The 12,435-nt window shown below is 45.4% G+C and overlaps 1 protein-coding gene across 1 annotated transcript in view; it reads right to left on the reverse strand.

Moving 5' to 3' along the window:
- The window catches only part of GANC (glucosidase alpha, neutral C), a 122,527-nt gene that overhangs the window by 1,119 nt on the left and 108,973 nt on the right, over positions 1-12,435 (reverse strand). The window contains 4 exon segments of the mRNA XM_029598630.1: positions 7,877-7,980; positions 8,283-8,310; positions 8,313-8,394; positions 9,367-9,480. Coding sequence (XP_029454490.1) covers positions 7,877-7,980; positions 8,283-8,310; positions 8,313-8,394; positions 9,367-9,480 — 328 coding nt within the window.

Raw genomic sequence — 12,435 nt, forward strand, 5'->3', positions numbered from 1 at the left:
TCTCATCAAAGGCCTGATTTACTGAGTCTTCTTTGCCATGGACACAGAATGGTGAATCAGGACCCTAGATTGTAAAAACGTCACCCATACTGACATTATTTCAGGCGGGCCTCTTTAAAGAAAAATAAAGTTCACATTGTGGAATTTCTTCTATAATAATAAAGAACAAATCTGTATAAGAAAAATCTTTACAGGGGACAAATTTTGGACTATCAAAAGAGATTGAAAATGGACTTGAAAGAGATAATGCAGGCTTACCACTAGTGTCTGCAATACTATTTTCAATGGAACTGGTGGCCAGCTCTATATTTATTTTGTTTAGTGAATGTGGGAATATATCTATACACAAACGTATGTTTGCTATCAGTTTTCCATCCTGTATAGGTGCTATTGCCCATTCAAAATCAATCTTAGAATATAAAAAGTGCCATGCTAAGTTAGACCAAGATCCATCATGCCCAGCATCATGTATCCAACAGTGGCCAGTCCAGTGTCATGGTTTTGCCTGCTGTGCAGCCTTACGTGCCTTGATTCTATATGCTATAACACCTCCCCACCAGCAGGCCTCCAGTGAGCCTCTGTTCCAGCTCTCTGAGCCACCTCCTCATTGACCACCTGATTCAGCAGTTCCTGTACTACTTAAGCCAGCCTGTCCAGTACATCAATGCCTTTCATGGAGTTATCCTTGGCTGTCTGACCTGGCCATGTTTACCTTGTTCCTTGCCTTGTGGCATCTAGGCCTACTCTTACCTTGTGCCTCATTTTGTGGCCTACTCAGGCCTTTCCTTGCCTTGAGGTCTCCAGGACTGCTTTTATCTTGTACCTTGCTCTGTGGCCTACTCAGGCCTTTCCCTGCCTTGTGGCCTCCAGACCTGCTCTTACCTTGTTCCTTGCTCTGTATCCTACTTACGCCTTTCCTTGCCTTGTGGCCTCCCAGCCTCCTCACACCTTGTGCCTTGCCTTGTTGCCTATTCAGGCCTCCTCTGCCACTATGTCCAGTATGCACCTGACCTCAGTTCCTGCTTATGCCTGCTCCGCCTTGTCCAGCCTGCCTTGCCTCATTCAGCCTGACTTACCTTCACCATAATGGTCTGTAGCCGAAGTCAAACCTTACCAGCCCCCAGATCCCAAGGACTCAGGCCTGCAGGGGAAGGGGCAAGCTAGGCAGAAGATAAACCCCAATCCAGCCCTGTGGTCCTCCCTGATCCTGAGGGGGTGTTCTCCGACCTCAGAGAATGACAGAATGAAGAGGCCAAAAATAATTCACAGGGATGGGGGCAAGGCTCTTTGTCAACATGGAGAATCAGGTACAGATTCCAATTATTTTCACAATGGTGTTGTTGCTCCAGCAACTCAAACCAGTTTTGATTCTGTGCGTTATTATGTTTGTCCTTCCTGCGAAATTTTGAATCCTTCATATAACAAAGAGTGCATTGTATGCTATATTCCTAACATTAAATTCTAGGACTGTTCAAAGTATTGAACTACAAACCCTTAGTCTGCAAATACTTGTAGCAGCTGTGCTGCACTCCAACCTGATCCCAAGCTAAGAATTCCTCTTCATGACGATAAAAATTCATCTCAAATCCCAGCTTTTTGGAAGTGTGGTAAATGTCCAGCAGAATATGATCTGCTATTTCCTGAGTGTTGCAATTCCTCCCGCAGCCGGAGTCATGGGAGGCCTCTTATCTCACGGCCTAGGCCACCACCATCACTGCAGATGCCATCTCCGCAGTCAGGAGACCGCCCACTTTCAAGCTCCTGCACGGCGGGCCTTGCCGCCGTACTTCCATGCGACCCGGAGGTCGTTGACACGGTCCTCTCATGGCGGGCCTTGCCGCCGAGCTCCGTTGCGGCAGGAGCCACCGACAGCTCTCTCCCTTGTGGCCCGGAGGCCGTCCTGAGGCCTGTCTGCCTCGCGGCGCGCCTGCTCTCTCCCATGTGGGGAGAGCCGCCTCCAGCTTCCGTTTCCGTGGCAGGGATGCTGCCTCCCGCGGCAGGCCTGCCTCGGGGCCTAGTCTCTGCTCCTGCAGACAGCGACAGCTGCCGCTGTCCAGGATCCTGCCCAGCTCCCCCTAGGGGTGGGGCCACGTCTTCTCTGCTGATTTAAAGGGCCCGCAGCTGGATCCGCCCTGGGCCCCACATGCAAGCTCCTCCCCGGGCGTCTCCTTGGTTAGCCCTACAAAAGGGCTCCTCGGTCAGTCTAGCTTTGCCTTCGCAAGGAGCTAGTTCTCCTAGGAGCCAGCCCCTCCTGTGGACTTCCTACCTTCCGCTCCTGCTTGCTTCCTTCTTCATGGGATCCCTCTTCATTTGTTTTCCTGGTCTCTTCACTGATGTCCCTTGTCTTGTCGTTCCAGTTCCTGCTGTTCTGACTCCTGATGTTCCTGTCCTCACATCCTCGCCTCTGATGTCCAGATGTTCTCCGTGTCCCAACGTCCTCCGACTTTGAGGTCCAGATGTCCTCCGTGTCCTGACACCCTCCGTCTCAGATGTCCAGATGTTCCCCTTTCCTGGGCAGGCCCCGCTCCCCTCGTGGTCCGGACCAGCCGGCTGGCCTGTGTAGGGTATGTAGGGACAGTGTGGTCTGCAACCAGCCCGGCTGGGCTGTGAGGGCGCCTGAGGGACCTTGCTCGCCCATCCACCTTCCTCCAGTTCCTGGACTTCCGAGGGGCCGTTGTCCGTCCTCCTTGCTGAGCTGCTCTTCATCAAGTGTCCATGAGTCGTAGAAGGCCCAGTGCTCTCTTGTGAGTTCCAGACTTTTATTCACTTGTTTTTAGCTTGTCTTGTTCTCGGATGTCCTGGTCCAGATCCTACTCTCTGTGGACCGTCCTCAGTCCAACTTCTCTGACCTGTTCCACCAGGTCTACAAAGCTCAGTACAAGACGGTTGCTGCACAGAGTTGCCCGGATTCTTCGCCATGCCGAGTTTTAGCCTTGTCTTCAGTTCCAAGTCCTCGTCTATTCTGACTTCTGTTCCAAGTCCTCGTCTCATCTGACTTCCATTCCAAGTCTTCGACTTGTCAGAGTCTTTGCCTCTCCAGTGCCAGATGTCTCCATCCGCCTTGACCACAATCCGGCCTGACGCTTCTTGCTGTTACTCAGTGGCAGGTCCGAAAGGGCTTGGAGTGGTCGGAGGACCACTCAGAGACCACCATTGCGTTGGTGGCCTCATGAAAGCATGCAGGTCCAGCGGAGGGTCAGAGCTTTCCAGATTCCTTCACTCCATCCCAGACGAGGACCTGTCTCACCGCAAGGGTACACACTCCTCGTCCCGCACTGGGGAGTGCCCCCTAGCGCTCCCTTCCATCGCAGTGCAACACTGAGTGTTTGGGGTGTCGCTCCCCTAACCCAACCTGGTGGAAATGTCAGTGCTTCCCTGGGTATATGCCTCCAGATAGATCCATTCCTATTTGTGCTGCAACCAAGCCAGCTCCCTTGAAAACCACAATGCACCCAGACATAAGAAAATCCAGCCAACAAAATTTTAAACTTTCATCTAAAGAGGCAAAGCCTGCTTCCAGATTCAGCCCAGTTTTCCAAAACCCACAGTTTCTATCCCAGTCCCTGCTATGCAAACAATAGATTCTGTTACTAGCTTCATGGAATGTTGTTTGAAAGGGTAAATAACATTTCCCTATTTACACATTCCACCCCATTTGTGATTTTATAAATCTCAATTATATCCTCTCTCAGTCATCTCTTCTCCAAGCTAAAGAGCCTTAATCTGTTTAGCCTTTCCCCTTTTTCATTTTTTGTCGCCCTTCACTGTACCTTTTCTATGTCTTCTTTGAGATGGAACAACCAGAACTGCATACGATACTCAAGATGTGGTTGGACCTTGGCTCTATATAAAGGCATTATGATATTCTCGGTTTTATTCTCTATTCCTTTGCAAATAACTCCTAACATTCTATTTGCCGTTTTGACTCCCTCCACACACTGAGCCAAAAATTTCAAGGTATTGTCCAGAAGGATTCTGAAGTACTTTTCCTGGGTGATGATTGCTAACACAGAATCCAACATCATGTACCGTTAGTTGGGATTATTTTCCCTACATACATTCCTTTGCACTTGTCCACATTAAATTGTATCAGTGGGTCTTTCTGCAGTTCCTCACAATCCACTGCTGTATCAGCAATGCAAAACAATTTTGTGTCATCTGCAAATGTGGTCACCTCACTCGCTGTTCCCTTTTCCAGATCATTTATGAATATGCTAAATGGCACAGGTCCCAACACAGACCCTTGGGGCACTCCACTAATGAACTTTCTCCATTTGGAAAACTGAGCATTTACTCCTACCCTCTGTTTCCTGTCTTTTATCCAAGTACCGATCCACAGTAGGACACTGCTGCCAATCACCATGACCTCCCAGTTTCCTGAGGAATCTCTCATGAGGGTCTTTGTCAAATGCCTTCTGAAAATCCAAAAACACTATATCAACCGACTCATCTTTATCTGCAAGTTTATTTATACCCTAAAAAAAATCTAGTAAATTGGTAAGGCAAAACTTCCCTTTGCAAAAACCATTTTGACTCTCCCTCATTAAACCATGTCTGTATGGTCAGTATTTTTATTTTTAAGGATGGCTTCTACAATTTTTCCTGGTACCAACGTCAGGCTCACCAGCCTAGAGTTTCCTGAATCACCCAGGAGCCCTTTTTAAAAATGACCATCCCACTTGCCACCCTCCAGCCTTCAGGTCCCATGGCTGTTTCTAATGACCGGTTGCAGATACTTACTATGGTCACATTTTGCTGAAAGCACAAGGCCCTTCACACATGTGCTCTGTGGGTCTGGTCAATCCCCACCCCTTCCCCCTCCCCGATCTTTACATCATGCCTCTTTAAGGCCTAATTATTAAGATGGAGTAAGACAGTAAGTGCGTCAGGAATCAAAGGGCCAGCCCAGGTAGCTCAGAGGCACTGCTGTGCACTGCCATGCAGAGGACCCGTGTTTGATTTCTAGCTCAGTCTCTGCACCCCAGGACAGCCAGGGTTAGGGCTACATAGCAACATACAGGTAAATGATGGCAGATAAAAACCAAAATGGTCCATGTAGTCTGCCCAGCAAATTTGTTTTTTAGGGTGACAGTAGTAGCAACTGCTGCTCCGGGCAGCTTACCCCATGCCTTCTGTTTATGTGTCTTTGTAAAAAAAGAAAGAAAAAAAATAAACTTTGCTACTAGCCTTGTCTCTTGCAAGCGGCTGATTCTAGCAATTGAACAGCATTAAGAGTAGTGATTTCCAGCAAGTCTGTGCCATTTGTTTCCAGGTTTGCTGTGGATGGGTGCTTACAGCCTCTGGGGATAAGAAGTCATAGTCATTACACAACCGTTAACACCCAGTGGTCAGGTTTAGGGCCCAGAATTTCGGGTTTCTGGAAGGAGCCCTGGTGCAAGGGCCGTCACTGCAATGACTGGAGAAAAGTAAGTTAAAATAGGGGGAAAATGCCACGGACGTTGTGAGTGAAGGCTCGTGGTGCCAATACCCAACATAGGCCGATTCTGAGTGAGCTGGAAGCCCGAAGGAACAGGAGAAAACTGCCAGACCGAAAAGAAAAATAGGCATGTGAGCAAGGAAAAAACCTGGCCTTGGCAACAGTTCGCAGTTTCTGTTTTTCTGCTGTATGTAGAGTACTGGGATTATACAAATAACAATTGTTCAGTGTTAAAGACATTCTCCACCTGCTGTCCTGATATCACTGCCAATTTTTGTCCATGTCCTACAACTTATACATGAGTGATTTTCCTTTGTTAGGATAATTATACAAATAAGTTATCGATATGGAAAGAAATCCGTGTGGTCCTTTCCGTTTTGTAGTTCATGGAGAGGGAGGCAGGCGTCACTTCAGTGAAGCAGCTGCTGTTTCCTGACATTGACCTTTCCTCCCGACCAACCGCCACCCCTCCTCCCCCCCCCCACCCCGCTGGGAGAGCAGGTGCAGAGAGAATGAAAAAAAAATATTTTTGTAAGTTTGTGGGTGGCAGGGAGACTGAAGGGAGGAGGAAGGAGGGCAGCAGCCTCAAATTTCACACACAACCTTCCTCTCACACAAACACACACAACCTCCCACTTGCACGAAGAACCATCCACAACTCTTGCCTCTTTGTCTCTCATACACACACAAAACTGATGTCTTTCTCACACACACATAAACAAAGACTCACTCTTGCTCACATACACAAACACAGCCTCCCTGTGTCTCTCTCTCACAAACACATAAATACATTTTAGAAATTTGTACTCAGTGCCCATTATTAAAAAGATCACTATAGGCCTGTGGGCCTGATGTCAGTGCCAGGCAAAATGATAGAAGCTATTCTGAAGAACAAAATTACTGGCCGTCTGGATAGACACAGAACGGGGCAGAGCCAACATTTATTTATTTATTAGTTTTTATATACTGCCGCTCACTGAAGATATCGCGTCGGTGTACATAGAACAAGAACATACGCCAGGGCGTTTGACAATAAATGAGTTAGAATATATGGAGGTTAAGATATAATACACAGAACATCGGTATGTAGAAATTTACAGAGTATTTAAATAATAATTAAGGGAATGAATAATGTATAGAGAAGCATAATTTATTTTAGATTTATTTAGATTTTTTTTATATTCTGCTTTTCACACATTTTCAGCATTTCAAAGCAGATTACATTCAGGTACTATAGGTATAATATAATATAGTATAACATAAATGTATAGGGTAGCATAATATAATATAGTATAACATAAATAGAGAAACAGCGAGTATACAAAAACATGATACAAACGAGATATGTCTTGTATCATATGTCTAGGAAGATATAATCGGGATAATAATAGCAGCAAAAATTAATTCTAAGAATGCAATATGGTAAAGGGGGGAAGGACAGGGAGGGGGGGGAGGAGAGGGATGGGTGGAGAGAAAGGGGAGAAATATATTTAGGAATAGGGGTATGGGAACAACAGCTAGGGAGTTTGAGAGGGAGTAGAGACAAGAGAAATTAGGAAGATAAGGTGAGGATTTTAGGTGTAAGCCTGTGTGAAAAGCCATGGTTTTGAGTTTTTGCTTGAAGATTATTAGGACACACATGGATTTAGAAATGGAAAATCTGGGTTTACAAATTTGTTAGATTTTTTTGAATGGATTAACAAACATTGACAAGTTGATTGATACGGTATATCTGGATTTCAGAAGTGTTTGACAAATCCCTCATGAGACTCATCAGGAAATTAAAGTCATGGGATAGGAGGCAATGTCCCATTGTGGATTGGTAACTGGCTAAAGGATAAGAAACAGAGTAGGACTGAATGATTATTTCTCTCAGTGAAGAAGGGTAAATAACAGTGTGCCCCAGGAATCTGTACTGGGTCCACAGCTTTTTAATATATTTATAAAATGATCTGGAAAAGAGGTGAAAAGTAATGTGATCCAGTTTCTTAGATGACAGCAAAATTATTCAAGATTGTTAGATTGTAAGCCGATTGTGAGAAATGGCAAGGAGGACCTTGTGTGACTGGGGGGATTGGGCATCTAAATGGCAAATGAAATACATGTGGACAAGTGCAATGTGTATTGATCCATAATGAGACCACACCTTGAGTATTGTGTGCAGTTCTGGTTGCCCCATCTCAAAAAACATGTAGCAGAACTAGAGAAAGTATAGAGAAGGGTGACAATAAGAGTCCACATCAGCTACAGTGCAGGGGGCTGCTGTGCGAGAGTGAGTGGCGGCTGAAAAATGATGCTGACCCAGAATTTTTTATCACATTGTGTGAGGATATAGATTGTGACACCAAAAAAATGGACGGGGACATTGTACACCTCTTTTATGTGTGAAACACGAGTCTACAGTTTGCATTAATTCAAAAAGAGGTGTTTTTTCCTTACCACAGTCACTGGCGGTTACAGAAGAAGGCTGCTTTCTAACTCCCAGGATGTGGACCCTTTCAACCACACACTCTGTGCTGTATCGCCCTTTATCATCTGCACAGCTATAAAGGAACGCAGAGGTTGTGGGCGAGAAAGCAAGCTTGGAGAACAAAGATACACTGGAAAGAGGGCCATTATCTGACTGCTGTATATTGTACGAGTCCAAAGTTTAACATACAGCACTTGGACCAGGTATCTATATGCTATTTCAAATGTTAATATTTCAGCAATAGGAAAGCAATTATGCCTTACAATCAACTGAAAAAAATGGATTGTTTTCCACCTATAGAGTTTCCTTATATAACAAAAAAGATTAACTCTTATACTGATGGTACAATAAAGGTATGATGGGCATTCCTATTACCTGGAAGAGAGAATATTCTTGTGAAAGTAAACTTTCTGTACAGGAACTGGTTCTCATGGAGATACTGGAATGAATGCCCATCGTCTATGTAAAGTTCGCCCACAGCAAAGTCCTGCACAGGACATAAAAAATGGCGACTTAATGCTGAATGAGGCTTTTTTCAGATTCAACAGTCTCTGAGAAAAGAGCAAGTGTGAGAGTAACATGATAAAACAGTAGATGATGATGGCAGACAAAGTCCAACTGCCCCATCCAGTCTTCCCTGTGAGATCCTGCCTCGTATTCATAAAACACCTTAGTACTCATTTCTTCTGGGTAAGAAGCAAAAGCAGATGGGCATCTTGCAATTGAGATCTACAGAGGCCACATAAAAGGCAAGAAAAAATAAGTCAAATTCACAGACAACTGCAGCAGCATTTCAAATATTGAAAGGACAAAAATACAGTAAGGCAAATTCAGTCCCAAAAAGCCTGACAATATGAATTGCATTCCATTAAAACTAGAGCTTGCAGGGAGCCCAAACAATCATGAGCATGCAGAAAAACGCCTGCTTTTGCCTTGGCGCTTTCTCATCTTCGACATGGTAAAGCTTTCCGCCTACATGGTGTGCCATTTTGGTCTCATTTGTTCGTACATGTACCAAGCTCTTTCTTGCTAATACTGATTTAGTAATGACAGAAAGACTTTACAGTGAGTCTCGACTGCAGTGCTTTGGGATTGTGGAATGGCTTTACTGATATAAGTCAAAATTTGCATCAGCATTTAAAGTGAGTACTTTGCTCAATGTTAAGTGGGTGCTTACACGCTAATTGTAAAATGTGTTACCACAGTGGAAAATAGTCCACTGATTGGGATATACTTTACCACAATTATGTTTTCAAGATCTAAACGCACAGAAAAAGGGCATTTCAGTTCAGGGGTTGAGGATTGAGGAGACACTCCCACAACCTAGGGTACATCAGAGGCTATAGAGCGCATTCACCATACAGGAGAGACTCTGTCCATGCTTGTTGCCAAGAGGAGTCATAGGGTATGCAAGATACATTAACCATGCAAAACAAAATGAGATCCTGAAAAACTGCACCTTGGAGTCCGGGGCAACATGAAGTTCATAAGAAATTCTGTCCATCCATTCGGTGGATTTTCCTACCATCGTCTTCAAGGGTATCACAGTTCCACCACGCTGGAAAACTGGGATCTGCAAGTAACAGCAAAGCTGATATAGAAGAATGTGGGTGGGTTCATGGATGGGGAGGGAGGGGGCAAATCCTGACGAAAGATTTTGATGCTGTATTTCACCCAGTATTTTAGGGATAGAGGCAAGTGAGACGGCACACCTGAGCCCCTTTTCTGTCCCAGCAGTTGGGACTCTTTTGTAGCAGAGCCCGAAATCAGTGTGCCCAGCATCTGGCCTCCTTCAGCTTTAAGGTCTCACCTGACAGCACATTCCAGACCACATCCGCAAAACACTCAGTGGTAACTGGAATTACACCAAACTATTTCTCCGTTTCCAGCCAGCATATATCCATATTATGCTATAAATCACTCAGCACTGCATCTCCCAAATTTAAGCCCTAGCCTTTGATGTAATGGAGAAATTACTTACCTAAAAATTTTGTTTTCTTTAGTGTAGACAGATGGACCCAGGACCAATGGGTTATGCTCCCCTGTCAGCAGATGGAGACGGAGTCGGATTTCAAAGCTAACAACACAGTAGATGCACCCCTGCAGTGACCTCAGCACTTCAGTATTCTCTTCAAAAGCCACTGTGGACATACTATTGAAAACAACTTGATTTAAAATATGATTAAAAATGGATAACCATAATTGTTCTCAACCAATCATAAACACTGAACCCCAGTAAGAATATAGTTGCCCCGAACTAGGGCCTGGATGACGGCTTACCCGTAAACTCTTGGAATTGATATCCACTCCATGAGTGAATCCTTGGAATTGTTCTTGGGCAGCCCTGGACGGGATGCTGAGTCCATCTGTCTACACTAAGGAAAACGAAATTATCAGGTAAGTAATTCTCCATTTTCTAGCGTGTAGACAGATGGACTCAGGACCAATGAGATGTAAAAAGCTACTCCCGATTGGGGTGGGAGGCTGCCTGCGGTCTGGTTAACACCACTCTTGCAAAGGCTGAATCCTCTCGGGCCTGTATGTCCAGGTGATAGAATCTAGAGAAGGTGTACAAGGAGGACCACATTGCCACTTGGCAGATATTGTTGGGAGACAGCAGTCTAGCTTCTGCCCATGAGACTACCATGGATTGAGCTTTAACCTGAGACGTAATGGTTTTCCTGCCTCCACATAGGCTCCCATGACCACCTAGTGGATTGAGCTTTAACCTGAGACGTAATGGCTTTCCTGCCTCCACGTAAGCTCCCATGACCACCTCCTTTTTTTTAAATTTTTTATTATAGTATTTTTACCATATTACAGGTAATTTTAAAGCAAAATACAATTAGGAGATGCAGTTTACATTAGAAGTCAAATAACAAGGAGCAAAAAGAAATGTTTTAATATACATAAACTAACTGCAATATCTTCTCCTATGTAATATTAATGAAAAAGAAGGTAATTCCAAGAACAACTATACTTAAGCATAAAGAAAAATTACAGCAATTAGAGGATATCGTGTTACTTATATTTTACACATACCGTATGACCACCTCCTTAATCCAGTGAGCAATGGTAGCCCACAAAGCTGGTTCGCCCTACTTCCTTCCACCATGAAGGACAAACAGGCAGTCTTTCAGACTGGTTCTGAAACTTCCAGATTCCACACCAAAAGTGTACTGACATTCAAATGACGGAGGAGGCAGTATTCTTCCACGTCCTTGTGCTTATCTAGGAATGGCAATGAAATGGACTGGTTCAAATGAAACTCTGAGACTACTTTGGGCAAGAAGGATGGAATGGTATGAAGCTGTAATGCTCTTGGAGTCATCCGGAGAAACGGTTCCTGATACGACAATGCCTGTATTTCAGAGATGCAACGTGCCGAGCATATAGCCACCAGGAACATCGTTTCAAGGTAATAAATGCAAGGAAAGACTGCAGCAGCGGCTGAAAGGAGGGCCCTGCCAAATATTCCATAACTAGATTAGATTCCACAAGAGAACCGGCCACCATAGGGGTGGCCGGAGGTGCTTCACCCTTTCAGAAAAAGGAGGGCCACGTCGGATGAGTTGTCAGGTGAGTTCCATCACCTTACCCCTGAACAGGAAGAGAGCCGCTACCTGACTGTCAAGGATTTACGGGTCAAACCTTTATTCAAGCCATCCTGCAAACATTCCAGAATTAGTGGAGTTTGATCACCTGAGGGGGGACACTGCTTTCCTCGCACCAGGCCTCAAAACTCTCCAGACCTCACATACGCTAGGGAATTAGAGAATTTCCACACGCAGAGTAAGGGTGGCAACTACTGCCGCAAAATTCCTTGCTTCATCAGGCGAGCACTCTCAAGGGCCAGACCGAATAAGAGTCCGAGTCCGATTCTCGTGAAGGACTGTCCTTGCTATAGCAGGTTCCTGTGCAGTGGGAGGCACAAGGGGGTCTCCACTAGGAGTCTCTGCATTTCCACATAACATGGATGCCTGGGCCAATCTGGCGCTACTAGTAGGACTAGTCCCGTGTGGTGCTCGATTCTGTGAATGACCCTGCCCAGCAGGGGCCATGGAGGGAAGGTGTATAGCAACTCTTTATCCAGCCAGGTCTGACTGAGAGCATTGATCCCCAGGGACCACTAATCACTTCTGCGACTGAAGAATCGGGGAAGTTTTGCATTGTGAGATGTGGCCAGCTGGGGATGGATGGATGGAGACCCTAGCAATCTACTATCAGATGAAAGGCTTTGGCCGACAATGCCCACTCTCCTGGATCCAGACTCTACCTGCTTAGAAAGTCTAATGACATTGTCTTTTCCTCCGATGTGAGAGGCTGAGATCATCTGTAGATGTATATCCACCCATTCCATAAGGAGATCTATCTCATGTGATACCTGCTAGCTCTTGGTTCCACCCTGGTAGTTGATGTAGACAACTGTCGTTGCGTTATCCGACATTACTCGGACCACTTGATCCTGGAGTCTGTGGCTGAATTGTAGACACGCCAATCTGCTGCCCGGGCTTCAAGGCAGTTGATG

This window comes from Rhinatrema bivittatum, chromosome 4 (assembly GCF_901001135.1).
Source record: "Rhinatrema bivittatum chromosome 4, aRhiBiv1.1, whole genome shotgun sequence".
NCBI lineage: Eukaryota > Metazoa > Chordata > Amphibia > Gymnophiona > Rhinatrematidae > Rhinatrema > Rhinatrema bivittatum.